Source organism: Mytilus galloprovincialis, chromosome 10 (genome assembly GCF_965363235.1).
Source record: "Mytilus galloprovincialis chromosome 10, xbMytGall1.hap1.1, whole genome shotgun sequence".
NCBI lineage: Eukaryota > Metazoa > Mollusca > Bivalvia > Mytilida > Mytilidae > Mytilus > Mytilus galloprovincialis.
In genome coordinates, this window is record NC_134847.1 from 89,852,886 (window position 1) to 89,880,413 (window position 27,528).

At 32.3% G+C, this 27,528-nt stretch overlaps 1 protein-coding gene and 1 long non-coding RNA gene across 2 annotated transcripts; both read right to left on the reverse strand.

Moving 5' to 3' along the window:
* Nucleotides 1–855: 855 nt before the first annotated feature.
* LOC143048730 (uncharacterized) lies at nucleotides 856–3,381 on the reverse strand. The gene is made up of 2 exons (XR_012969923.1): nucleotides 3,289–3,381; nucleotides 856–1,384 (listed from the first exon to the last, which is right to left on the reverse strand). It is a non-coding gene; the product is annotated as an uncharacterized LOC143048730 (long non-coding RNA).
* A 2,200-nt stretch (nucleotides 3,382–5,581) lies between these two features.
* On the reverse strand, nucleotides 5,582–23,718 carry LOC143048816 (uncharacterized). Its single transcript, XM_076222685.1, has 7 exons — nucleotides 23,633–23,718; nucleotides 19,429–19,790; nucleotides 18,696–18,805; nucleotides 9,776–9,887; nucleotides 8,745–8,842; nucleotides 6,227–6,288; nucleotides 5,582–5,684 (listed from the first exon to the last, which is right to left on the reverse strand). The coding sequence occupies exons 1-7, from the start codon at nucleotides 23,674–23,676 to the stop codon at nucleotides 5,582–5,584; spliced, it is 891 nt and encodes a 296-aa protein (XP_076078800.1). The 5' UTR covers nucleotides 23,677–23,718.
* Nucleotides 23,719–27,528: the final 3,810 nt, after the last annotated feature.

Genomic DNA, 27,528 nt, shown 5'->3' on the forward strand with positions numbered 1-27,528 from the left:
CTAACGGCCTTATTTATTTGAAAAAAAAAAAAAAAATATGTAACACATAAACAAACGACAACCACTGAATTAAAGGCTCCTGACTTGGGACAGGCACATACATAAATAATGTGGCGGGGTTAATCATGCTATCGGGATCCCAACACTCCCCCTAACCTGGGACAGTGGTATAACAGTACAACATAAGAACGAACTATAAAAATCGGTTGAAAAAGGCTTAACTCATCAGATTGATACAAATAGAAATACATCTAGCAAAAACACAGAGTGGACGCGGCCGGGTACTTGTATATCACAACAACAAAAAGATTCTAAGTACAGATTTGAGAAGATCTGAGAGTACTCGCAGTTTCTGACAGCTAGTTCATAGCATCTAACAACTAATAAAACAAATCATGCATCTAAGACTAAATTATCAATTAGTACACATCCAACATCCAATGGATTTAGTGTAAAGACGTCATAAACAGTCAGAGAAAAACATGACCTTGTGTAATGCCAAGATACAGGTATCGACAGATTGTAGATTCATGAAGGTGTATATGTATATAACAATAATATTTAGTTTGCTTTTAATTTACTGATCAAGCTGATAACAAAATCAATATAAATACCAATAAAAACAACATTCAATGATCTAATTATAGTGTTGAATTGGTAACCTTTTAGAATAAGTTTATTTAAAGGATCGATAAGTTTAGCAGGATTGTTTCTAAATTTCCGGGCACAGTTTGTATATGTAACAGAATGTTATAAGCGCAAACACGTATTAGCGGTTGTCACACACTCATTCGTTGGTATATTTGCTTAACAAAATGGTTTGGCAATCCAAATACTCAAAACCAAAGAAAAAAATGCACATACAATTTATTTTATTTCATAAGCACGAAACAATGATTTTTGAAGGTATATTGACACACCTAGATTAAAAAAACTGTCAATCGCTTTTAAATGAAAACGACTTTAATTCATACAACATTGGCAATGGCTGTCCTAACATTTTGGACAATTGATCCTCATAATATACAGTAAATACATGTTAAAGGTCAAATGATACTAGTATCAGCCAATCAAGAAATACATTTGGTAAGTTTGTTATGCTATGCAACTATCTTCATTTATAACTGACACTAGTTTGCTTTACATCCAGTAAAATTCATTATTTAGTTTTTTCATACCCTGACATCACACCATTTAATGGTGAGTATTGATATACTCTGAGGCATGAGATAGATGAACATTGATTATCTTCAGTATCATCATCAAGTTGTATATCACCCATGTTAATATGGTCGATTATATCAGGTAGTGACTTGAAAAATTCTCCGTCAAATTTCAGTTGAGCATTATATGGTTCTTCTGATAAAGCTTTCTTTGGATTTCCCTTAATATAAAATACAAATGATTAGATAAGTACATGTAACAGATCTCCAAAACAAATTTGTTCTAAAACAGAGTTTAGACTATCATTTTGCTCTTTGTTAAAACTTAGGCAATTGAAAAACACTTCCTCAAACGATTTGAGTAGAATTCCTTTTTTCTTAAAATATTATTTCAGTGAAGTGAGTAACAAATAAAACTATGACGTGATAAATTAAGTGCGTGTGAAGCCCTTTTCAGGGTTTATTAATCAGCAACGCTCCAAGTAAACAATATTTAAATTCAAAATTATATATTCCGAATACATGAGGCGCTTAACCATCAACATGGACGTAAAAGAAACAGCAAAAATCAAAGGTTAAATTTTCCAATCTCAGTTTCCAAATGATTTCGAAATTTATAAACAGAAAATCTTAGAGACATTTCATCATTATCGACTATGTAAGTTAAAATGAACATAAAAAAAAACATTTATAGACACTTTTCTGGACTTACCTTCACCAAGAACGCTCAAACCCCAAAAATGTAATGGCAAACATGAATGTATAAATACCTTAACAACAAAATGGTACATACAAAGAAAACCCTGACTCATCTGTGGTCAATTTTGCCGGAATATACTTAATAATAAAAAAAAGTAATGTTGAGTTATTAAAAAAATTCAAAATGGCATTTAGCAGTGTTAACAAAACAAACAAATTTTCAGTGGACAGATATTTACAGAAAACAGTCAAATCGGCTCTTTGAATGAAAAAAAAAACCCAAACACATGTTTATATTACAAATGATTACAGAGTGTCATTTTAACGCGAAGAGACATTGAGAATCAAGGATCAGATTTGCAACTTTTCAGACAAAAACGGTTTTACACAATTTTAGAATTTTTCTAACATCTTCTTAACCCCATATGCAGCCGTATTTTTTGTTTGTAACCACAATTCTAAACCGAAATTTTAATGATAAAACAGCAAAGGAGGGTTTTCATAAAATCGTTAATTCGGAAACAGCAACCCAACGACATACATGTTAATATCCTAATGGTGCCAAAAATTTCAGTACATCAGAAGGGTGATTTTCACCCTCTCACACACATCTCTGGTATCCAGACCGGAGTTTAAACTAGCTTGGATACTTCGGGGGCCTCGGTAGGTCAAAGTTGTTCCCAGCTTGACCTGGAGATCAATCTTCTGAAATCTCTTCGGTTTGTCTGTTCCCGCCGAGAAGCCCGGTGGTTTTCTCCGAGTTCTTCGGCTTCCTCCACCATAATAACAGACTTCCCTGTGTCTCCTAACACTCCCTCTGTGTTGGGTTGGGGATTGTCCTGGTGGTGGGTTGTATATAAGTTAGTGACACATCTCCATTAATCCTGATAGGGAGTGTACACGGATTCCACTGTACCCTCGCAGCAATCGAGGGGTGCTCCGTTCACGGAGGGATCTTCGTACATACATACATACATACATACATACACAATGGCCCCGGGTCTATACAAATATGCGAAAAATTAACTGAAATTAGGAATGGAAATGGGGAATGTGTCACAGAGACAACAACCCGACCATAGAGAAGGTCACCAACAGGTCTTCAATGCAGCGAGAAATTCCCGCACCCGGAGGCGTCCTTCAGCTGGCCCCTAAACAAATATATATACTAGTTCAGTGATAATGAACGCCATACTAAACTCCAAACTGTACACAAGAAACTAAAATTAAAAATAATACAAGACTAACAAAGGCCAGAGACTATCTTATATAAGCAACTATAGCTTATTACCAAAATTATAAAAAGGAAAACATTATGAATGCTATAATCGATTTACATATTCAAAAATTAAAACTGTACAAAACTGTATGTGCTTATATACAAAAGATGAAACATATCTTAATTACTTAAAGTTTGAAAAATTACTTGTATCTTAAGATGATGACAGTGATTTTCATGTCTTACTGATAGCGCGAAATCTCCATCTTCTCCATCCGTGCCACTAATTCTATCAAAAAAAGAAAGGATCAGGTTATAAATGAAAGATGTAATTACGAACGTTAACCTATTACATTTCATAGTTGAAAGAAACACGTATATATATATACACGGCCTTCAACAATTAACAAATATCACACAAATACTGTCTGCTTTATACTAAACAATAAAATAAGTTATAGATATTTCATATCTTTTGGACTGTTTTGTGGTGTATCGTAAATTATACCATAGCTTTTGTTGAAACCCCCGGCAATAACCTCACGAGACGAAGTCGAGTGAGGTTGCCGAGGGGTTTCAACAAAAACTATGGTATAATTTACAAAACAACACAAAACTTTCCAAAAAATATGAAATATCTGTTTTAACCTATTGCATCTTTCGCTGTTTAAAATTGTGTATTTCATATATTTTTGTTTGTTTACTTCGAAATTATTTTAATAAGAATCTGTAAAATAACCCTTTTCGGACCTTACACTTAAGGCTCCGCCTACTTTTTAAAACTAGCACGGGCTTCAGAAACAGCGGGTAATCAGTTTGAAAAGATTTTTCGACAGCGATGGATACATCTTTACATTGGTGACGAAAAAACTGTTTTAGGTGTTCTGGATAAGGACACAAGAAACTTCTAGTACATGTACAGATATCTGATATTTTGGAAGATTGCTGCAATCACAAACTTGTGTACAATTGAACTGCAAAGGGTAGGTTTTTAAAATTTTATTATTTGTTTTCAAAATGTTCGAAATGTTTTAATTTTTTTATATTAATTAATGATTTTGAGGAAATTAATTTCACAAGAATCTGTCTGAGAGTTTGTATGAATTATTCCACGTTTAACTTGAAACCAGAAGCCCATGAGGGAGGGTAGGAGGGGTCCTGATCCCGCAATCCCGTGCTTAAAAACACGAAATCCCGAGGTCCCGAAATTCGAAAAAAAGAATTCCCGGATCCCGAAAGGGTCAATCCCGAAATCCCGAACTTAAAAACACCCGATCCCGGAGTCCCGATAAAGGTCCTACCCCCTTCGCCCATGGCGTACATTAAGTAAACGGGATTTCAAAATGTTCACGATTAAATTCATTGACTTGCGACGATAAAATAAAAAAAAAAAAAAAAGAAATAGCTCATTTAGAGCTGAGCATATCTAACATATATATATTCCTGTTTAGAGTAAAACGCTATCTAATTTTAACGGTCAAACATAGAGTAGCCTCATTAAAAGTCTAGATGTCAGCAATATTTAATAAACCGGGTGTGGATCAAACACTTTTAAAGTGGGGTGGGGGTAAAGCAAGCCAACGTTTGAAAATACTATTAAACAGGTTATTTGTTTACCATATTTAAAGTTCTTTAAAGGGGGCGTGCTTCCTGTCCCCTTTATCCCCTAAAAACTAACCCGACTTTCCAAACAAACGGTTAGATGTGATTCATGTAAATGTAGCTGTACAGTGGAGCCTATAGAAAGTTTACCATTTAATAAACGAAAATCAACATATTTTTAAACTTTATTTGTTTGTTCTGGGGGCAAATCTTGGTTCATTTAAAATATAGGACAACAGAGTTGGTGTATGTGGGTTCGATTCCCACCCTAAGTAATCATTTATTTAAGCTGGCGCAAAGCGGGCAAATTAGCTTAGTGACCCCACACTGACTTTGTTGTTTCTATCAAAAAAATCAGACGGCCGCGGCTAGGTCTTGACAATATTTTTCTTTTGAATACCTTATACAACAAAACCATGGTATAATTGTGAAAATTATACCATGGATAGCTATGGTATAATTTTCGGTTATTCAGATTTATACTCGGGTTGCACTCCCATAGGTTACATTGTACAGCTATAGGTTAAGAAACAATTATGTTAGCCAGCAAACAACAGGTATTTTTTTTAATAAACATGCGGTACATGAAATCATGTTCGGCAATATTCTTTTTTGTAGTAGTTAGAGTAACATTAGCATTTGTGATAAAAAGGACATAAAAGAAAGACAACATTATATGATATATGGCCAAACGAATGAAACAACTATATCAAAAACAACAAATTGCGTATTACAAACCGCACTTAAAACTCAGGAAATGTAAGTCAGTCCTGCTCCTCTTGGTGTACCCATATGACTTGGAATTTATTTAGAAGTTCAAACAACTATATACTTTTCACTGTTCTATGGTAACAATTAAAGAAATAAATGCGCTTAAAAAATTGAGAATTTAAAAAAGTTAATTTACCCACCTGATTACATTTAAAGATGTTTTGTCCTTACAATTATTATTTAACAGAAGGTCATCTGCCTCTTGCCTGCTCACTTCTCCAACAAACCACCTGTAATGTCAAGATAATAAATTATGGAGACAGTTTGTGATTAGGAATAGACTAATGCATGTAGCAAACATAAACCTAGTGAACAACACAATGAACAGACATATTTTCTGTTTTAAATGAGTGATCAAATTCGAAAACATCCATATATACATCTCATACACATTGTAATTTGCAACACATTTCTCCGACAAATAATATATAGAGTATACTAGAACGTAGAATATATTCTGAATTCACACATTGACTCCAGAAGGAACAAATCCATATTTAAACAGCAAAATAATGATCAACGATACAAATAATAGTAGTATTTATAGTACGTAAAAATAAAAAAACAGTAATGACGAAAATTTGAACATGTATTCAAGACTGCCTGATGCCACTTATTTTAATTTCTAAATACGTGCAAAAGATTATTGAAAAAAGTGAACAAATAGATCAAGAAAAATAGCTACATCTAGTCAACGAAATTTCTCCAACATAACTTGCATTCATTTTACTATAACCAGATATAATACAAATGTTTAGGTTATTAAACATACGTTGACATTTTATTTGAATCTTGATCTCTCTTTTTCAAAGATCTTCTCAGCAGTTGGTGTAGCTGGAATGGAAACATAAAAATGCACAATTAAGCGGTGCAGATACAAATTTGTTAAATGCCTTATCGGATATGGCTAATATACAGCAGTTTCTTCGGAATTCATGTTAAACAATTTAGAAACATGACAGGGACTGAAAATAGTCTTCATAGCAATACATATCATGTGTATTACGTTGTTTATCATCTTAACAACGTGCAATGGTATTCGTTTATTTGTTTTTGTAAATGATAATTTTACTGTTTAATCTATTTTTGGTAGTGTCCAGTTGACGTGGATTGGTACTTGTACATCATGTCATTGTGTTATTTTGTGTATTCTTTCGTTTTTGCTTATGTGCTTTGTCTATATGCCTTTTTGTTTTTCTTTGTTGACATATTTGTTTGTTTTCATAGTGATTGGGATTATAACACAATGTTGAATGCTGTATTGACACTTTTACCTATTATGTTCACACATCGTTTATCAATATGATGGAATTTTATGCGACTGTTATATAAGTGAGAGGTTTAGATAGCTGGGTCATTTTCAAAAAATGTCGAATTTTCAGTACACCCATGCTAAAGTTTTTATTTCTAATGGAAATTTCAGTTGTAATGGTTTAAATGAAAGCTTGTCGGATTTGTGATTCGGAACATTAGTAATAAACACACCTTACATCTATTTTGATAAGATTAAACTGCATTTGTATTTGTGTGCGTACAATGTCAGAAAAACACATTTCAAATGATTTTTTTTCCGATTTTCTGATCGCCTTGATATCTGCAAAAGGGACTTTTTAAGAACGTTGATTATAATTCTAACGAAAAATCGTAGCTTCTTTATCATTGTATGTAACAGATTATCTACAAACTAAATTCAATCAGCGTACAGGAGGTTCATGTCTATCCTGTTACCGCTACTTAAATCAGTCGTTAAATTATTCTCCCTATGAATATTGATTCAGTCAGTGTGGATTTCAAGAATGCAAAGTAATCTTTACATTTAAAACGCCTCGTTTCTTAAACGACAGTGTATAGAAAAGAAATTTCAAGACATTTAGTGAAAAAAATAGAGCGTACTTTTTTTCATGTCTATGCTGTTACCAACCATTTTGATAAATTACACAAACAGCATGGTTGTAAAAAGTGCAATAACGTATTGGAAACCAAATTCACAATAGAAAACCATAATCACTTCACCAAAGGGAAAAGTTATTTCACAACAGCAATCAAAAACGAAGAAATTTGTCTATCCTGTTACTATGGTTGCTATGGTTACAGTAACGGATAGACAATTATAGACAAAAACGTCGTTAATTTTTTTTATCTTAACATGTAGGTGGAAAACGAATGAAATATTTCATTGTTTAAACTCATCTTAAGGTTATAACGTCTTAATCTTCCCAATTAAGCATTTGCAGGTGCAATAATGATATCTGTAACAGGATAGACAAAAAGGTAACAGGATAGACTTTTATAAAGTGATATATCATAAACGTACGCTCCTGTTACCAACGAAATAAAGAGAAAAGTAAATGAACTTATGATGGATTTACTTGATGTTGGGTTTATTTGTAAGGGTGAAAAAGGCCGAAAAATATAAATTGCTATCTTAGACTTGCATTACTGGTGGTAATTTTTACAACCTTTGAAAACCAATTTTTAGAGCCATTTTTCAGTACAACCTAAAAAATTGGCAAATAATCTATTATTTTACAGAATGAATATAATATATAGAAGTTTATTCTCTTGAAAACCATCTAATTGGTAACGTAAAACAAGCTTAACATTTTATCTAAACCTTTTCTTAATAACCCAAAATTTCTTTTGGAAATGGTAACAGGATAGACAAAATATTGTATCACCGATCAAAAAATGTTTCAAGATATTCTTGTATGACATCATTAAGATTGCATCTTTTAATATGTTGTTCTTAAAGTACTGTTTTGATTTGCTTATGTAGAGGGTTGTTTGAATAAGTAACTTTTAATAAATTTTTAATTTCAAAATTCGACATTTTTTGAAAATGACCTAGCTATAAAACGAGGTTTAATCCACCATTATTTTTACAAAAGAAAATGCCTGTACCATGTCATGTATATGACAGTTGTTATCCATTTGTTTAATGTGTTTGAGCTTTTGATTTTGCCATTTGTTTAGGGACTTTCTGTTTAAAATTTTCTTCGGAGATTTTGTTATTTTTATTTGTTATGCAAGTTCAATATAATTCATCAAAATCTCATGTTATTTTCATTTCGCAAAACACATTTTAGTATATTATCCCATTGCCAATAAAAAAACCAGTTACAGCACTTTCCTAATTTGACACTGTTGATGTAAAAAAAAATTGAAATAAAACACTACTCAATACTTGAATGAAATTAAAGTAAGATTTTAGTCTCTTATTATATAAAATCATTAGATATTGTTTCCATTGAACCATTTTATGTTGGCAAAAAGGGGACAACAATAAATACCTGGTTGAGAAGTACACAACTATTATTTTCTTTACGAATAGGTCCAAACAATTTGACTAATCTTAGTATATTTGAAAGCAGAACAGATGCAGCTGGATCTAGAATGTTATAGAGTGACAACAGATAAATCAATATTAAAAAAAACATCAGCATTTATAAAATAATGATAACAGATACACTAATCGCTGTAAAACAATAGTTCTTGACCAATATAATTTCGATGTGATGCTCTCAATTCATATGATCTTTCTTTAAAAGGAATCACACAATATTATAGATACAACAAAAATAAAAGAAAGATAACATATACAACAGTAGTACTTAACTGACTTAATCGTGTACCTTATTTAAAAACAAAATGCAAGTACTCTCAGATCTGTAATTAGTGTATTTTTGTTGTGGGGATGTATAAATAGCCGTCTACGTCCACTCGGTGTTTTTGTTAGATTTATTTCTATATATGCATCTGATGAGTTAAGCCTTTTTCAACTGATTTGTTTAGTGTGTTCTTATGTTGTACTGTTACACTACCGTTAAAGGTTAGGGAGGTTTGGCGCCTTCAAATGAGTTTAACCCCGCCACATTCTGTATGTGCCTGTTATAAGTCAGGAGCCTGTAATTCAGTGAGTATCGTTTGTTGCTGTATAATACATTTGTTTTTGTTCATTATTTTGACTAAATTATTCCGTTAGTTTCCTCGTTTTAAATGTTTTACATTTGTTAATTTGGGGCATATTACAGCTGACTATGCGGTATGGGCTTTGCTCATTGTTGAAGGCCGTACGGTGACCTATAGTTGTTAATATCTGTGTCAGTTGGTATCTTGTAGATAGTTGTCTCATTGGCAATCATTCCACATCTTTTATTTTTATGTAAACAACACAATTGACAGTGACAACAGGAAAATGAGTGCGATGAACACATTTACTGTTACATGCAAATATAAATCAAAGTGTTTCTCTTATACGTCTATCATTCAATATTTCCTTTACAGGGGCAGATTATAATAAAATAATTTGTCTGGGTAATACCTTTGAAATCCACATGTAACAGAAACTTGAGGAGATTGATAGTACTTTTACTGTTTAAACCCTTTTCGTGTGGAAAATCATCTTTCAGTTTCTGTTCAAGTTTTCCAAAAAACTAGAACGTAAATGAAAACACACAGATACATAAATTAATAAATAAAACTTTTATTTAGAAATGTTTAGTAGCACCTACACATAGAGAGTAAGTTTCCAAATAATAAAACTTCATATCATCACACGCAATTACTTACCACATATCTTACTTTTATATTATATTGAATTGTATTCATGCTCTGTTAATATCATAAGAAATTGGTTTTTGCAGGAACAGACTGTAATACCGTACGGTTAAAGTTAAATACATCTACGCCATTTGGTCTCTGGTAGATACCTGTTCCATTGTCCCTATGATACCACATTCTCTTAGTTTTATATTTTAGAAATTTGCCGTGCAAGTGCCTTGTTACTTTTGTATATTAAAGCAAATAAAACATATTCAAAATAAATTCAAGATCACACCCAGTTTTTGGTGGGGTTCGTGTTGCTCAGTGTTTAGTTTTCTATGTTGTGTGTTGTGTACTGTTGTTCTTCTGTTTGTCTTTTTCGTTTTTAGCCATGGCATTGTTTGTTTATTTTCGACTTATGAGTTTGAATGTCCCTGAGGTATCTTTCGCCTATCTTTTAAGAACTTATATTTCCTATTGGGATTGTTTGAATTAACGCTAACTACTAACTGTACAAAATAGTTAAAGGTATATTTAAAAAAAATTCTTATTAACACCCAAATGTCTTTGTTAAAGAACACAACGAATATTTTCCATTTTCTTTTTCCATTCAAGACTCGTCATGGAAAATGGTTTATCACAGAAGTATTAAGTTAGAGAAACTGGACGATTGCAGTCAGTGGTGTAGTATATAACCTGTGTCGAAGCAGCTATATAGAACAAACTGGAATTTCACATCATAAATTATTCCATATATAACAATGCGCATTTAGGTACAATCTGTTATTTACTCATGGTTTCCAAAAAAATTTGTCACCATGACAATCATCCACATCTCCTTATTTTTACAGTTTCGGATGATGCTAATCGGAGAAATAATGGTTTTATTATCTGACTTTAGATAATTTTAAAAGAGTACCTTTTCAATATGAGGCTTGAAAGAACTTACTGTACACTGATATTTAAGCCCCATTAATGAATTATATTTTCGCAATACTAACGTGTTCTAATGTTTTAAATTAAACGAAACATAATCCCTATAAATCATGTGACTTATGGTGAATGGCTGGGTATTTTATCGTCCGATGAAAATATGAAATGTTGTAAGTAAAATGCCTAGAAGAGGCGTTAAAAGGACGAACACAAGTAACAAAAGTGACAATAGTGCTTCCAATGATCTCGAAGTAAAGAAACCTTCAAAGAAAAAGACAAAAAAGAAGAACAAAAATATTGGTAAAGGTGAAACCTCAGGTGACATTACAAATGTAAACAAACCCGAAAACACTACTCATCAAGAAAATGTATGTTTAAACGACAATTTTGTAACAATATGAATCAACAATCATTTTCACAAGATAACTTTTATTGCCCTAGTCCCAGCAACATGTTTCCGATGCCAAATCAGCAGATTTGTTCGACTCCAAACCCTGGAATGATGACACCTTATATGTCTACGTCTATGCCTATGAATATGCCCATGCAACAGATATCTCCATTTTCACAGCCTAACTATCAACAAAGACCACCTTGGGTAGATGAAATATTCAAAAGAATGGACAAATTCGAGAATAAATTGAATAAAATTGAACAAATTGACTCTGTTGTTACTAAATTGAATACAAAAGTTAATAAACTAGAACTGTGTACTGAGAGGTTTGATGGTAAACTCGATCAAGTTGAAAAAAGCACACAGTTGATAAGTGATGAATTCGATTCCCAGAAAAAATCTCTTTCTGAATTTAAACGTGAAGTTGATAAACTGACAAAACAACTAAATTTGAACAAAGTCAGTATGGATTCGATCGAAAAAAAAATCAGCGGTACTGTCGATGAACAATTAAAAGAGAAACTCGTTGACGTGCATTTGAATTCGATGAGAAACAATCTGATATTTTATAACATTCATGAAGTTGATGGTGAAAATTGCTCAGATGTTGCTTTACGATTTTGCGCAGAATTTTTGAAAATCGCTCAACCCGAAACGAACTTAAGATTAACCGAAGCATATCGTATAGGGAAAAAGAGTGAAAAAGTTAGACCAATTCTCGTTAAATTTCAGACAACGTATATGCGTGATCAAATAAAAAAGAATGCCAAACAACTAAAAGACACAAACTTTGGAATTTCTGAACAACTTCCTGTTGAAATACAAAACCGTCGTCGAGAAAAACTTCCACTACTGAAAGAGCTGAGACAGAAAAACATCAAAGCGTATTTTGTTAGAGATCAGATCTATGTCGGGGGCAAAGAGTATACACTATAGGAAAAAAGCAGGGAAAAATTTAAGAACTTAAAATGTCTTTCATGGAATATTCATGGACTGAATTCGGTTTTTGAAGATAACACTTTTTTAAACCTAGTGAACAAATATGACATTTTGTTTTTATGTGAAACTTGGTTGAAAGATGACAATTATATAGAAATCGATGGCTTCGTTAAATTATTGAGTCTAAATAGAGATAATAACATTGGAACAAGGAATGAGGGAGGTTTAGCTATTTTTTGTAGAAGTTATTTGATAGATGGTATTTCAATAGAAAAAGAACTGAGTTGTGGAATTGTTGTTATAAAATTTAAACATGATTTTTTCAATATACTGTATGATATTATTGTATGTTTCTCTTATATACCTCATGAGAGGTCAAATTTTTATGTAATTAATGATATTGATTTTCATGAGATTATTGAAAATGTCATTTTAGAGTACAATCACCATAGTTCAGTTTTTGTTTGTGGTGACTTAAATAGCCGCATAGGTATAATTGATGACATTTTAGAAAATGATAATTTAGATAGATATGTTTCTAGTTTCGAACACATTGAAAACCCCATAATTCCGAAACGCCATTCACTAGATAGTACAACCAATGCGTACGGTCGAAAGCCGTTACAGTTGTGCTTCAATACAGGTCTAACGGCGGCGAACGGAAGATTAGGAAAAGACCAGGACGGGAAATTTACATTTTGCACATCAAAAGGTAGAAGTGTAAATGACTATCTTCTCTTATCACCAGACGATTACAAACTATTGTCGGATTTTAATGTTTTAGAATTCAACGAACATTCCGACCATGCACCGTTATTTTTTGAACTCGTTTTAGCAGATGCAAGCCCAATAAACGTATACCCTAAGACTCATAATATTTTAAAATGGGACGATAGTAAAACAAACGATTTTGTTGAAAGTATACAACAACAAACAGAAAATTTAACATCATTAGTGAGTAATATTTCAAACGCGGATAATATGAATAGTGCAGTAAGTGATATTTCAAACATTTTGTATAACAATGCTTTTAAAGTTTTTGGTCGTTCGATTCTTATACGAGATAAAACAAATACAGATAGACCGGATAATGAATGGTTTGATGAAAAGTGTGCATCTGCCCGTGATCAGTTCCATCGTGCTCGCAATTTCTTCTTTAGACACCCCACAGAAACAAATAGACAATTGTATGTAACCGAAAGGAACAATTTTAATAAGGTGAAACGAAAGGCAAAGTTCAATTACAAGCGGCGAAAAGGCGAAATTTTGTGTAATGTGGCGAAAACAGACCCTAGGAAATTCTGGACTGAGGTTCGTAAAAATAAAAGAAACACTGGTTGCAAAATAGACAATGCATTAATGTTAAAACACTTTGAATCTATCCTTGGAGATAACCCACCGGATTTATGTGACGAAGTTTTAAACCTTATGAACAATTCTGTTTTTGAAATTTTGAATATAAATGACCTAGACACTGAAATATCTGAGGATGAAATTAAAGCCGCAATACATAAAATGAAGTCAAGAAAGAGTGCGGGAAATGATGGCATAATTAGCGAAATGCTATCTTGTTGTCCGATCTTATTTGCACCAATTTTGAAAATTTTGTTTAACTTTATTTTTTCATCTGGAATATATCCTGATCACTGGACAGAATGTTTGGTCATAGCGGTTCCTAAAACTGGTGATCTATCAGATCCAAACAACTATAGACCAATAGTTTTAGTTAGTGTTTTATCCAAACTATTCACTACTATTTTAACCAATCGTTTATTGTCGTGGTCAGAGGAAGAAGAAAAACTCATCAACAATCAATTTGGCTTCAGACCCGGACGATCTACTATAGATGCAATATTTGTATTACATGGAATTATTACTAATACTCTTCAACAAAAGCAAAAACTGTACTGTTCATTCGTAGATTTCCGTAAAGCGTTTGACAAGCTGGACCGAAGAATACTTATGTATAAACTCCTTAAAAGTGGAATTAGCTCCAAATTTGTTACTATTGTGAAATCTGTCTATTCTTCTGTTAAAATGCGTGTTAGATCTGGTGGTATTTTATCCGATTCGTTCGATAATTTAATGGGGGTAAAACAAGGGGAGCCCTTGTCGCCTCTTTTGTTTTTATTCTTCATCAATGACTTGATTGAGGACATTCATATTGATATGCGGGATGATGCCGTTACTGTAAATAATATTCTTATATATCTTATTCTTTTTGCGGATGACACTGTTTTGTTTGGAAAATCACCAGAATTATTGCAAGAACTTTTAGATAAATTATTGAAATACTGTCATAAGTGGAACATTGAAGTTAATACTGAAAAAACAAAAGTTATAGTATTTAGAAATGGATGGCAACCAGTAAGTGCCAGATTCTTCTACGACAATAAAGAGTTAGAAATAGTAAATTCCTGTATATATCTTGGCATGATGTTTTATTTTAATGGAAAATTCGTACAGACTCAGAAACGTGTGTCCCAACAGGGATCACGAGCTTTATCGTCATTGCTAAACTCAGTGAAAGATTTGTACTTGTCAAAGAAGAAACAACTCGATCTATTTGACAGTATGGTGGCATCTGTTCTTAATTATGCTTCGGAAATATGGGGTTTCAATCGAGGTAAAGATGTTGAGATTATTCACAATCGTTTCTGTCGATATATTTTAAAAGTTGGCAAATCTGTCCCAAATTGTTTTTTATATGGAGAATTGGGCCATTTTCCTATGTATATTATGAGAAAATTTAGAATTTTGAAATATTGGTTGAATATGTTAACTAACAAAACACCTATTGTTTATGATGTTTATAAATTGTTACTTGATGATGCCAATAATGGCAAAAAAAACTGGGCTTCTAATGTACGTGTCTTACTATTTGATAGTGGTCTCAATTATATATGGTATCAACAATCAGAAATACATACTATTGGATTTTTTGATGTAATTAAGAATAGAATTAAAGATCAGTGTATACAAAGCTGGTTATCAAATGTAGAAAAGAGCGAAAAACTTAGTATTTATAAGGATATAAAGTTAGAATTTAGGTTTGAACATTATTTAGATTTTTGTTATAATTCACACTTTTTAACTAAATTGCGAAGTGGTACATTCAAACTGAACATTGAAACAGGAAGATATACTGGCATGGCTAGAGAATTACGTTTATGCAAATGTTGTAATATGCAGTGTGTTGAAAACGAATACCACTTTTTATTAGTATGCCCTGCCTATAGATCAATTAGGCCTATATATTTGCCAAAATTCTATTGTTCTTGGCCAAACCTTACTAAATTACAGTATCTATTTAAATTAAAGTCTGTTTTACATATTAAAAGATTGTGTAACTACATTAGATCTGCTTGGTCAATCAGATCACATATTGTTACTTAATGTTATTTGCTTTCTTGTAATGATTTATATGTATTGATCTCTGCTGTTTATCATTTGTCATGTTGTAAATATGTTTTTCGTTGCTATAGCATATATATGCTTTTTGCAATAAAGTATTCATTCATTCAAAATCAATTTGTTGTGTAAAAACACATGTATGCTCGTTTCGTCTACAAACACTAGTAAACCAATTTTAATCTGAATAACTCTGAAAAGGCTGAAACATAAATCATTAACTTTCAACTTATTTTCATACTGCGGTAAATTAAGTACTGTTCAGAACTTCAGACCATTCGCTTGCAGTCAATTACGATTTGTTCAGTTTCAGTTCAAGTTGTCAATTACCTGTACAGTCCTTGGATGGTGTAAACTTCCCACTAACACCATACACCATTACACCATAAACTATTACACCACACACCTTGTACCATTAAACCATATACGTTACACCTTTGCACCATACACCTTACACATTACACCATTCCCCATTCTATCTACACGATCCGAAATTACCAATAATGCAATTAAATTTCAAAGAAAGCGTGCGACTACAAAATTATTTATTTGTTTAAAAAAAAAACGAATTTTGATCACAATATTGCAAATTAATATATAAAATTAAGACTTCCGTGATCATGGTCATTTAAACAATACAGATCAAATACATATACATGTATTTGTAAATAAAGTACGCATAAAACTTTGCTTGTAATATAAATTAAGCCGTGATCTGCTTTTCTGTAGAGGCAGTGTCTGCGTGTACACGCGTAGCCGAATTGACCTCCGTTAATAAACAACGATGGAGGTTTCACTGCTTTTATTATTAAGTTCTGATCGGTTTTAAAAAAACTTGGTTTTCAGATAAAATCGACAACCAATAAAAAAAAACGAATAGTACTTAGATCATATAAAATATTTATATATAATCATGATAATTAAAGGCGATATTGGTGTACAGTTAACCGGTCAGGGCGAACTCTGAAAATCGAGTATACTCGGTTTTGCAAGTTTACGATCCCGTCATGTAATAACTAATCATGCTTATGGCCAGAGTAATATAAATAATAATTATTTTTCTGCACCAATCAACAGTACAAGCATACATGTCCTTTTTTATTCAATTAATTGAATCATCCACAAAAATCAATACCTTTCACATCTCATCTACACTAAAAACCAAAACGAACGAACCTAAAAATATACCGATAATTTTTTTTTCCTCCCTTAAAATGTCGAGATTGAAAACGCATTTTTTCCCTTTAGAGTACGATATGATGTATTATTTGAAAATGAAACTCGAATTTTTTTTCTCTAAAATTGAAAAAAATCTAATTTTTTTTAAAGTACTAATCCTTATACGTTCAACATTGAAAGTTTTCGTTTTATGTTAATAAAATTTATGTATCTTTCACTCAGTAAGGACATTGGTCAGCAGAAATTCAAGGTTGGTCAGGTTTGAGTGTTCATGTTTCTCGGACCAACATATTTTTGGTCATGCCAAGTTATCATTGATCACAACTCTGTTGGACCTCCTACAGCATCCATTTGTTATTAAAAAGATTAAATAAAAGAATATATAAACCTTTTAAATGTACCGTTTATGAAATAAAAATATTGCCAGTGGACCACTCCAACCTCTTATTTTGACGCTTACGATTTTCAACCCTCGATTTAAGCTTTCCAATCTAACTAAAATTAAAAACTTGCTTTCTAACCGATCTTTTCATGTACCGGACAGGCAACACTCGTTATTTTACAAGAAAAGCCTGCTATGGCCTTATACACATGCAAGTTGTCTACTTTGGAGTTTCCGCAGACACTTGACTCAGAATAAACATCGAATATGGCAGTGGAACTACCATCTAAAACATAAAGTCCGAAGTCTCATAGAAGAATTTTTTTTTTTTGCAAAGGTTGCCGGGTTAATTCCCCCTGGGTTCAAAATATACATGCAATATCATAACCCCGAGATTTCGATCTGTTTCATGCCAAGAAATGCTTGCTCAAAACTCTAGTGGTTCTCCTACGACACCCATTGGAATTTGATTTCATTCAAGAAAATAGTTTGTCCTGCATGTACGTACCGTTTTGAACACGGACATAAATATGTACCAAATGGTGAATATGAATCAACCATGAAATTGCTCTATGGCTCGTAAAGTTAAAAAAAATCCATGTTTGAGAAAGGTATTGAACTCTTGAAATAAAATTTTAGGCAAGTTGATTTTCCATTTTGTTTTAGGTCTGAAAGTCACGCTTTTATTGAAAAACGCCCATATATATATATATAGTCTACCGAGTAAAGTAATTTGCTACTCTGGAAAAATATTAATTAAGATTATTATTATTGTTTATGTTTACAATCCGATAAATTAAAATCCCGATTGCACGTTACACAATCACACCATGATTCCTCATACACCATTACACCATTCCCCTTACACCTTACACCATACATGTTTTTTGGAAGTTTACACCATCCAAGGGCTGTACACATCAGCAATACTGAGTTGTCAAAAAAGCTTCTTAAAGTTTTGAACTCACTCCAAACGAATTGACTGACCTATATTAACAACAGTGAACTTCAGAAAAATTTACTAAATATTACTTAATAATTTCTTGTTCAGACTTTTCAGATAAAGATAAGAACAAAATGACCGTTGATGAAAACACTTATCATAGACGTTCGGTTTAAGACAGTATCGAAGGCCAAATCATATACAAATACATACCGAAAGTTTCAAAAATATGTGAGACTCTCAGATTAACAATATGTGTAGTCACATGTCTTATGGCGAATATTGTATGGTACCTTTTAGATGTCTTTAGGTTATTTTTGTCATTAATATTACGTCTCTTTGACGTATACCTAACATCTTATTTTATTTCCTGTTTTTGCTAGAAGGCTCATGCTAACTATTAGCATACATTTTCATGATGATTTGACAGACAAAATGCCTCTTTTCGTCGGAGATTTATATTAAATGTTTTAATAAAAATACTTGATAATAGTGAAATACTTGAATAAGTTTGTCACCTTGCAATGACAAGATTGACTTCTATCTGGTCCTACATTTGGTATGGATTTCCAGAATTTCTTCGTGAATTCACAATTGAGACTTTCCATAAGCAGGTCACAAGTATCACCTGTGTTGGAAATGTTTCATAGATATACTTTGATTATATATCCTACTGCATCCATCTTTATGTACAGTCTATTTTATAAGGTTTTTCGAAGATTAATTTTATTTTACATCATGATACACAATAGATAAAGACAACAATTAGACCTACCATAAATAAACAAGAAAGTATAACAACAAAACTAGTTTCCATATAACTGTGAAGATATATCGATGTGTTCATTCGGTCGACTCAATCAGTAACCGTAGACAGGAAATTATGTAATTTTTTTAAGAGCAAGTTCGAGTTTAGATATCGCTTAACTTAAAAAAAAACACTTCAGTATTATTTCTTATAATGATGACAAATGCGATAAAATTATATCCAGATACAAATTTACATTATCAGTACCAGAATTTTTCGCCTCTGTAGGAAATCATAATCATTACGTGATGAAAAAAGGTTTATTTGTGGATCACACTCAACAATAAATTAAGATTTAGCATACATATTTTTATTTTGTATACTATTTTTACTGGTCGAATGAGCTCCATAAAGTGCACTGTAAAAGTTTGACACAAGGGTTAACCATGTATAAAATTGAACAACGAACAATTTGTTTTCTATTAACTCATGCTTAAACTTACACTCAGTTTGATATCCCGAGCTACCAAATACACTTGAACCAACTCCAACAAAACTGCTAGCGTTTGACGAAGCAGATTCTTGTCTGTCACACGTGTGACCCTTCTCCTGATCTAGTGGATTTCCTTTGTCTGAAAGTCTTCTTTCACGCTGAGTACTGTCGACGACTTGTGAGGTAATCTCTTTACCGAGATCAGCAGTATCTACCCTTTCATGAGATGTTGAGCGTAGGCACAGAAAAGGTTCTGTATCTGTTTCTTCCGCAGGCATAGCAGCGGGATTTGTATCTTGAACACATGGCAGTCCACTTTCTGATATCGGACTGCTACAGTATGCTCTTTTATACTCATAGTGGCAATTTCGTCTTCGAAATGATAAGTAAACTTATAAATCAGGCCGTTAAAATTATCGTTTGTTATGTTTTCATTTGTCATTTCGGGCCTATCTATAGATTTCTGTGCAGCATGTTCCCCCCTCATTATTAAAGACCGTACATGTGCAGCATGTTTTTTCCCCTCATTATTAAAGACCGTACATGTGCAGCATGTTCCCCCCCTCATTATTAAAGACCGTACATGTGCAGCATGTTTTCCCCCTCATTATTAAAGACCGTACATGTGCAGCATGTTTTCCCCCCTCATTATTAAAGACCGTACATGTGCAGCATGTTTTTCCCCCTCATTATTAAAGACCGTACATGTGCAGCATGTTTTCCCCCCTCATTATTAAAGACCGTACATGTGCAGCATGTTTTTCCCCCTCATTATTAAAGACCGTACATGTGCAGCATGTTTTTCCCCCTCATTATTAAAGACCGTACATGTGCAGCATGTTTCCCCCCTCATTATTAAAGACCGTACATGTGCAGCATGTTTTCCCCCCTCATTATTAAAGACCGTACATGTGCAGCATGTTTTTCCCCCTCATTATTAAAGACCGTACATGTGCAGCATGTTTTCCCCCCTCATTATTAAAGACCGTACATGTGCAGCATGTTTTTCCCCCTCATTATTAAAGACCGTACATGTGCAGCATGTTTTCCTCCCTCATTATTAAAGGCAGTACAGTGACCTTTAATGGCTTATTTCTGTGTCATTTGGTCTTTGACTGACAGTTGTCTCATTGGCAATACCACTTCTGCTTATTTTTTTTCATTTAAAAAAATAGTTATAGCGAATTGGCGATGATGTTGAACATAGATTTGATATATAATTCTTGTCGACAAGCCTTCCCATGTTACCATGCTAATATTGTATGCACATAATAAATTAAGGACAGGAAAAGATTATAGCAAACAAAAGAATAGAATATGTTATCATGGTTATGTACCATTGATAAAATATCAGTATTATCAAATATTGTTAAATATTGGTGTGCCCTGGTTAAAAATGTGAAGCAAAATGACTCTTTTCTGCTAGAGGCATATACTTTATCAAAATATATGGCAATGTTAAAAAAAGATTCATGGAATGAGTGTATTCAACAAATTCTTAAAAATTTAAAGTTAGAATCACTTCTATAAAATATGAAAAACTAAAAACCAGTTATATTGTCAAGAAAGTTAAACAAAACTTTATTTCCTAATTCATAAAAATCTTGAAATTTAACTTATTCAATGACGAAAGAAAATATTAAACTGTAATCAAGGTAATAATATATTGCAAACCTATAAAAATCTAAATTCAATAGAGACAAGTTATGCCATAATTCTGTTGAGTATGTTTTACACTTGATTGGAACTGTAACCATTACTTAAATAAATGTCAAAATATAAAACATTTGATACTTTGAATGATGAAAACAAATTCATCTGGTTGATGTTGAACCAAATAGGTATGCCATTCATATTCTTCAGCAGGTGCTTATAGAACTATGAAACACAAAACTGATAGATTATACTGAAAAAAATAATAATTATAATTTTTAATACATGCTTAACCTAGCAGAGGATGAAATATGAAAGCACATCTGTGTGCTCACCAAGGATTTTTGGTACAGCATTGGAACAGCTGTAGGAATTTTAAAAGGCTATTTGTCTAGCATTCAATTTTAAAAAGGCTGTTAAAGTTACATGTTTATTCACAACAACGGTTTCTTGGCTTCATTTTTCGCTACATGAAGCAGTTAATGAGCTTTTAAAAACTGGTGGTCAGGGATTTCGTTTTAAAAAAGTAAAATAACAAAAATAACGAACTCCAAGGGAAATTCAAAACGGAAAGTCCTTTATAAATTGGCAAAAATCGAAAGCTCAAACACATCTTACGAATGGAAAACAACTGTCATATCCTGACTTTGTATATGTATTTCTTTATATAGAAAATGTTGGATTAAACCTGGTTTTATAGCTAGCTAATTCTCTCACATATATGACAGTCGCAAAGAACTCCATTATATTGACAGTGTGAGCTAAACAAACGGACATAATAGGCAAAATTGTCAGAAAATTGGGAAACAGCAGTCAACTTTGTAATATAATCGTAATCACTATAAAAACAAATAACTGTTTCAACAAAGAAACACACAATGGTAGATAGACAAGTACATAAGCATAAAGGAAAGACAAGACCTCAACTGTTGATCATAGCACAATGGCGGGATGTACAAGTACCGATCCACGTCAAGAGTATGTAATAAAAAAGGGATAAACTTTAAAGGTTTAAAATATACGAGGACAAAAAAGGGAACTTTACACGCAATTAATATGAGAAACAACGTCAGTACCTATAATCTATACTTCAAGACCATCCAGTATTATTTGTGAAATTGATACGGACTATTTATCAACAAGGTCTTGGTATCTTCCAATGAACTTTTTTAGAAAAAGGACGAGACGTTATTCGACATCACCTTTGCTCATCAACTTTCTGCTCAGAAACTGGTGACGTTTTACAAAATCTGAGTAGCAGCTGCAAGCTCGTGCATACCGAATGAGTTCAGAAATGTATATTTCATATGCAGGTGAAGTTGGTTTATTGTTGCTAAGGTGGGGAATATTTATAATTTCAAAATTAAAATCATCTCGCTTGTCATATATTCTAGTATGGAGATGACCACTTATGTCAAATTCGAGGTAGAAGTCTAAAAATGTGATGGAGGAAGTCTTGTCTGTTTTTTCTTTAATTTCTAGTTCTGAAGGATATATTAATGGAACCCAATCAGAAAAGTTTGGATTGCTAATGGACAGAACATCATCAATATATCTGAATGTGAAATTAAACTGTGGGGCTTTTTTGATTTATGTAAATGTAAAGAGAGGTGCAACATTTTTGATTGTAAAAACAAGTTTTTTTTAAAAATCTGGAATTGTTTTGAGTTCTGGAAAATTGAAGAGAAATTGATAACAAAAACTATCTCAATTAAGGATGCTTAGCCATGCATGCACACATAAGGAGAGAAAGTTAGTTCATATATCAGTGATAGTTACTTGAACCTTAGCCATGTGCTAAAGTTGGGTTAGTTTTCATCATACATTTCTTATCAATTTTCCAGAAATAAAAATCAATCCAGATTCAAATAATTCCTTGTTTAAATGTTAAAAGCAAAAGATGTTGTGCAATTCCCGATCCCAAAATTCTCTCACATGCTCAAACAAATGATACAGAACTAGTTTGTATTTTGTAAACAATATTAACTGTGTGGTCATTAAATAGACCGGTATTAAATAGAAAACCATCAATGCTTTTTTTTTAACCAAATCCATATAATTAATTATTGTATAAGTTATAAGTTCGAGTCAAATTTTGTTAAAATCATAATGTGTACAAGTCGAGCACTTTTTGGACGAATTACAATTTGTATATGATGCAGGATTACCAAAATACGTTTCTTAGATACAGTGTATATCCCCATTTCTGTGTTATACATGCACACTTTAGAAAATACAATAAAAGAAATACAGAGAAACAAATAGGTTAAGCAAGCCCCAAAAGATAACCTATTGATATAATCGTTATCAGCATGGTCTCAGATATCGGTTGCTGTTTGTCATAGAAAGTAGGTTAGACCAAGACATTCTACTTCATCACATTTCTTGGTTTCATGCTATGTCGATTAACAAAATTTCAATATCACTGAACTACCAATCGATCAACACAGTATTGACGTTTTATCCAAGTTTATGTTGAATACAATTATAATGGATTTGATAGAACAACTGCGCAGAAAAAAATAGTTTTAAAAGATTCAATTAAAACAGAAATAACTTACCTCATGTATACGTCAGAATTCAAATTGATATCATGTAACAACATATCGAAGGTTCTTATTAAACAAATAAAAATAAAACTGCGTTTTCCCATGTTATATTAGCAACTTCCTCATTCATTGTGGTCTAGACAGATAAAAGTGGATTTGAACTTCAATAACAAAGTTTGAAAAACCCGAGACTATAGGTCAGGACTAAACAACAGATTATTCTCTACTGTCGCATAGATTTTTAAACATTTTACGCAGTCCGATACTATAAACTTGACAAACATTTCTAATCGCTAAATGGTAATCCTCGCCTTTAGTACGATTGATAATCAATCAAGGCTGGAATCACACACAGACACAAAACTAACAAGAATAAAAAAGAAAATTGGAAAAAGGAAAAACAACAACTTGTAATATCTTCTCCTTTTTCATTTTTTGTTTGGCAAAAGTCTTTTTTCAACACTTTAAATTTACTTAAGTTACACTTGGTTGAAGTGTATCTCACAACTAAAGTTTGACTTTTTTCATCTAAATTTTACATGAAAATGCGAAACAGATAGATTATAAATGAAAATTAGATTGTTACCGAGATTTTAAATATAGCATTATATCATTTACAATCCTCTACAACACATATACAATATACCGTGTTGTTGCTAGCCTAACTTTCCACTTGAATCACAATTGTTCATAGTTATGTTATATTGGAATCACAATTGTTCATAGTTATGTTATATTGACAAAACGGGGTGATAAATCCAAACAGACATAATTGGTTAAAATCTAGGAATCCATAGAACTTAAAATAAAGTCTACATGGACCTCATATATTGATTTACATGTATAAATAGACAATGAGGGTCGTTTGAGAACAAAACTACGACACAAGAGATGATTTCAGTTTCCTAATTGTGACCTTTCATTTTGGAACAGCTGTGTTTATAAAGTGCAATCTATATGTTTATAGATCTGATATGATTGCCAATGCCCATTTGACTACAATAAATACCGATTTACCGATTAGTTCCCAGCTGAAATGTGGAATCTATGAATATCGCAGTTATCTAAATTTCCGTACGGTCAACTTTTGAAGATCCATGGCCAGATATGCTTTCATCTATTGGTTGTTATGCAGTCCCATATAACAAAAAGAAAACTTTTTCAGATAGAAGCTTTAGTACTATTGGGCCAAAATTGTGGAATGAACTAGGTACAAATGTAAGAAACTCTGAATCTTTGGATACTTTTAAATGTCTGTTGAAAACATTGTATTTCGAAAATTATTTTGAACTTTTCTGACTTTTTTCTTGTGTATCACAGTATATATTTTCAATTTTTGGTATAGTACATACATATTGTATTTTTGTATAGTATTTTTGTATTTTATATGTCATTTATGTACAACGCCATTGAATACATATTGTATATGTAGAAATAGGCGTTTAATTAAGTTTTCATGTTTCATGTTATATGTTTCATATTTCATCCAAACCTTCTAAAAGACATCCAAAAAAAAAGCACCTTGCAAAATTCTTTAATTTTACTTTCAGATATATTGATGATGTCCTATCACTGAATAACCCATATTTCAGTTAGTAATTGCATCTCATATATTCAAGTGAACTTGAAATTAAGAATACTACTGATACAAGAAGGACTGCTTCATACCTTGATCTTTTCCTCAATTTTGACACAGATGGACGATTTAAACTTTTTCGTCAATTTGCCATTTCTCAGCAGTAACATACCCTCTGCTCCGTCGTATTGTTTGTACATTTCTCAATTGATACGTTATTCTCGTGCATGTTCACACTATACAGACCTCATAAACAGGAGTGTGCTCCTTACGCAGAAACTGCGCCAACAGAGTTATGAGCAGGAAAGATTAAAAATGACACTCCGTACGTAAATTTTATGGACACCATCACGAATTGGTTGATCTATACGATGTGTATGTGTCTAAACTAACTAATGAAATTTTTACCACGTCTTAGATTGTGGTTCAACATCTATGTCGTCTGTTTTCTAAGTACCAAACGTGACCTATTCCCGAGTATGACTGTTTTGCCGAGTGTGAATTTGCATTGGTATACGACGTGTCTCGGTATTTTTATACATCCAATTTTCATGTATTTATTTATGATGTTTCTGTTATAGTTTCGGTTGGATAATGTATTATGTCTTATCGTTTGTAGTTAAAATTCTGTACTTTCGTTACATTTTACATATGTCTTATGTCAGTCTTGATGCAAGTACTGATTGAAATAAGACATACGCGTTAGTCCGAATAATTATGACGTCGATACCTATAAGCTGTATTGCTTTAGGTATAAAGAATATATTTGTCAGTATAGTCGAGTTAATTTCCATTTTCCATGGATAAAGTATTGTGTTAGTCCGAATAATTATGACGTCGTCGCAGCACTTATTGGAATAGCCTTTCAATACCGTCATCATCATGATAATTGTTGGGACTGGTATTGTGAAAATAATTGTATGAATTTCAAGACTTATATTCGTTACAAAAATACGTCAGTGTTTGTGATGTCCTGTGCTGTCTGACGTTAATGGAAGATGTTCGTTGTTATTCTGCGGTTTACATGTTGCAACGACCATTATTTTAATAATGTGTGCGTTTCTGTGTGATGAGTGTTCTTGCGTTTGTTTGTGCTGAATCAGTTAAAGGATATATATTAGTGTAAAGATCAATACTGACCTCAATTACAGCTGGAATCAGAAATAGTAGTTTGGGAAACACGGTATGGGAAACCTTGTAAAGTCACCTTGTTGTCATCTTTATATATCAATTTGGCGTTAATTTTAAACTAGAGTTTAACATCTCAAATGTGCTCTTTTTAAAAATAATGCCTGATGCTTCTATTAAGGTAATTATCTGCATGTACAGATGAACAAAACATGTGTCGAAGGTCACGATATAAAACAGACAGATATTGGAGTTAACTAAAAATGGGATCAACAGACTAAATTATAATTATAATTGGAACAAAGAGAAGAAAAATACAACAAAGATTGCTATCAATTAAAATTTATCAAAGAGCGAGGCTCTTGTTTTTGACCAGGCACAAACATTTGAATTTGGGGTTCAAATAAGTTTTTGAGAGTTCAACATCCTCATTGTTTACACTAGTCTAAGACTTATGAATAGTAACATGCACTGCAGTCTTCATCACTTATTCCGTAGTATGTGTAAAAGTCGGATAATAAATACTTTAAAGTATCAAATATATATATACCTTAAAGATTCATTCTAAAATGTTAAGTATTTCATGAGATCTAATTTCGTATTATATAAGCTTTACGTAAACATGATTGTATCAGTGTTCTTGTATTACGTTGATAAGATTTTTCACAAATTATTGCATGTTTTACGATGTATTGGAAAAACTATTTTTAAGAAAAAATTACATTACATCAGGATTATTACCTACGTTTCAGTCGTATAGATAAACGCTCTTTTGTTATACACGATGCTATATCTTTAGGATAATTTATATCTTATTGAACTACAACCAACCCACAACATATCAAACCTTTTGTATTTAAATGTTTTGAAAGTCGACATGATAATCAAAATTTACAATTAGTGTAATTTATCTTTCTATACTTTTAAACGAGAAGACCTCATTTTGTGTGTCGCTTCTCTTCCTTCCACAATTAATTAATCATAATGCCTCTGTGTCCTACAGGTACCATGCATAGTCGCATTTGTCATCTATTCTTATGATTATTCAGATTGAGTTATTAGGGGAGAAAAACGAAAAAAAGGCGTCCGGATATTGTTTCCGTCATCAGACCGACTTTTAAGTCATAGATAAGACTTCCGGCTTGAAACTTGCACATGATTTTCATAACTACTCGGAGAGAGGACAATTATTTTCGTGTTTATC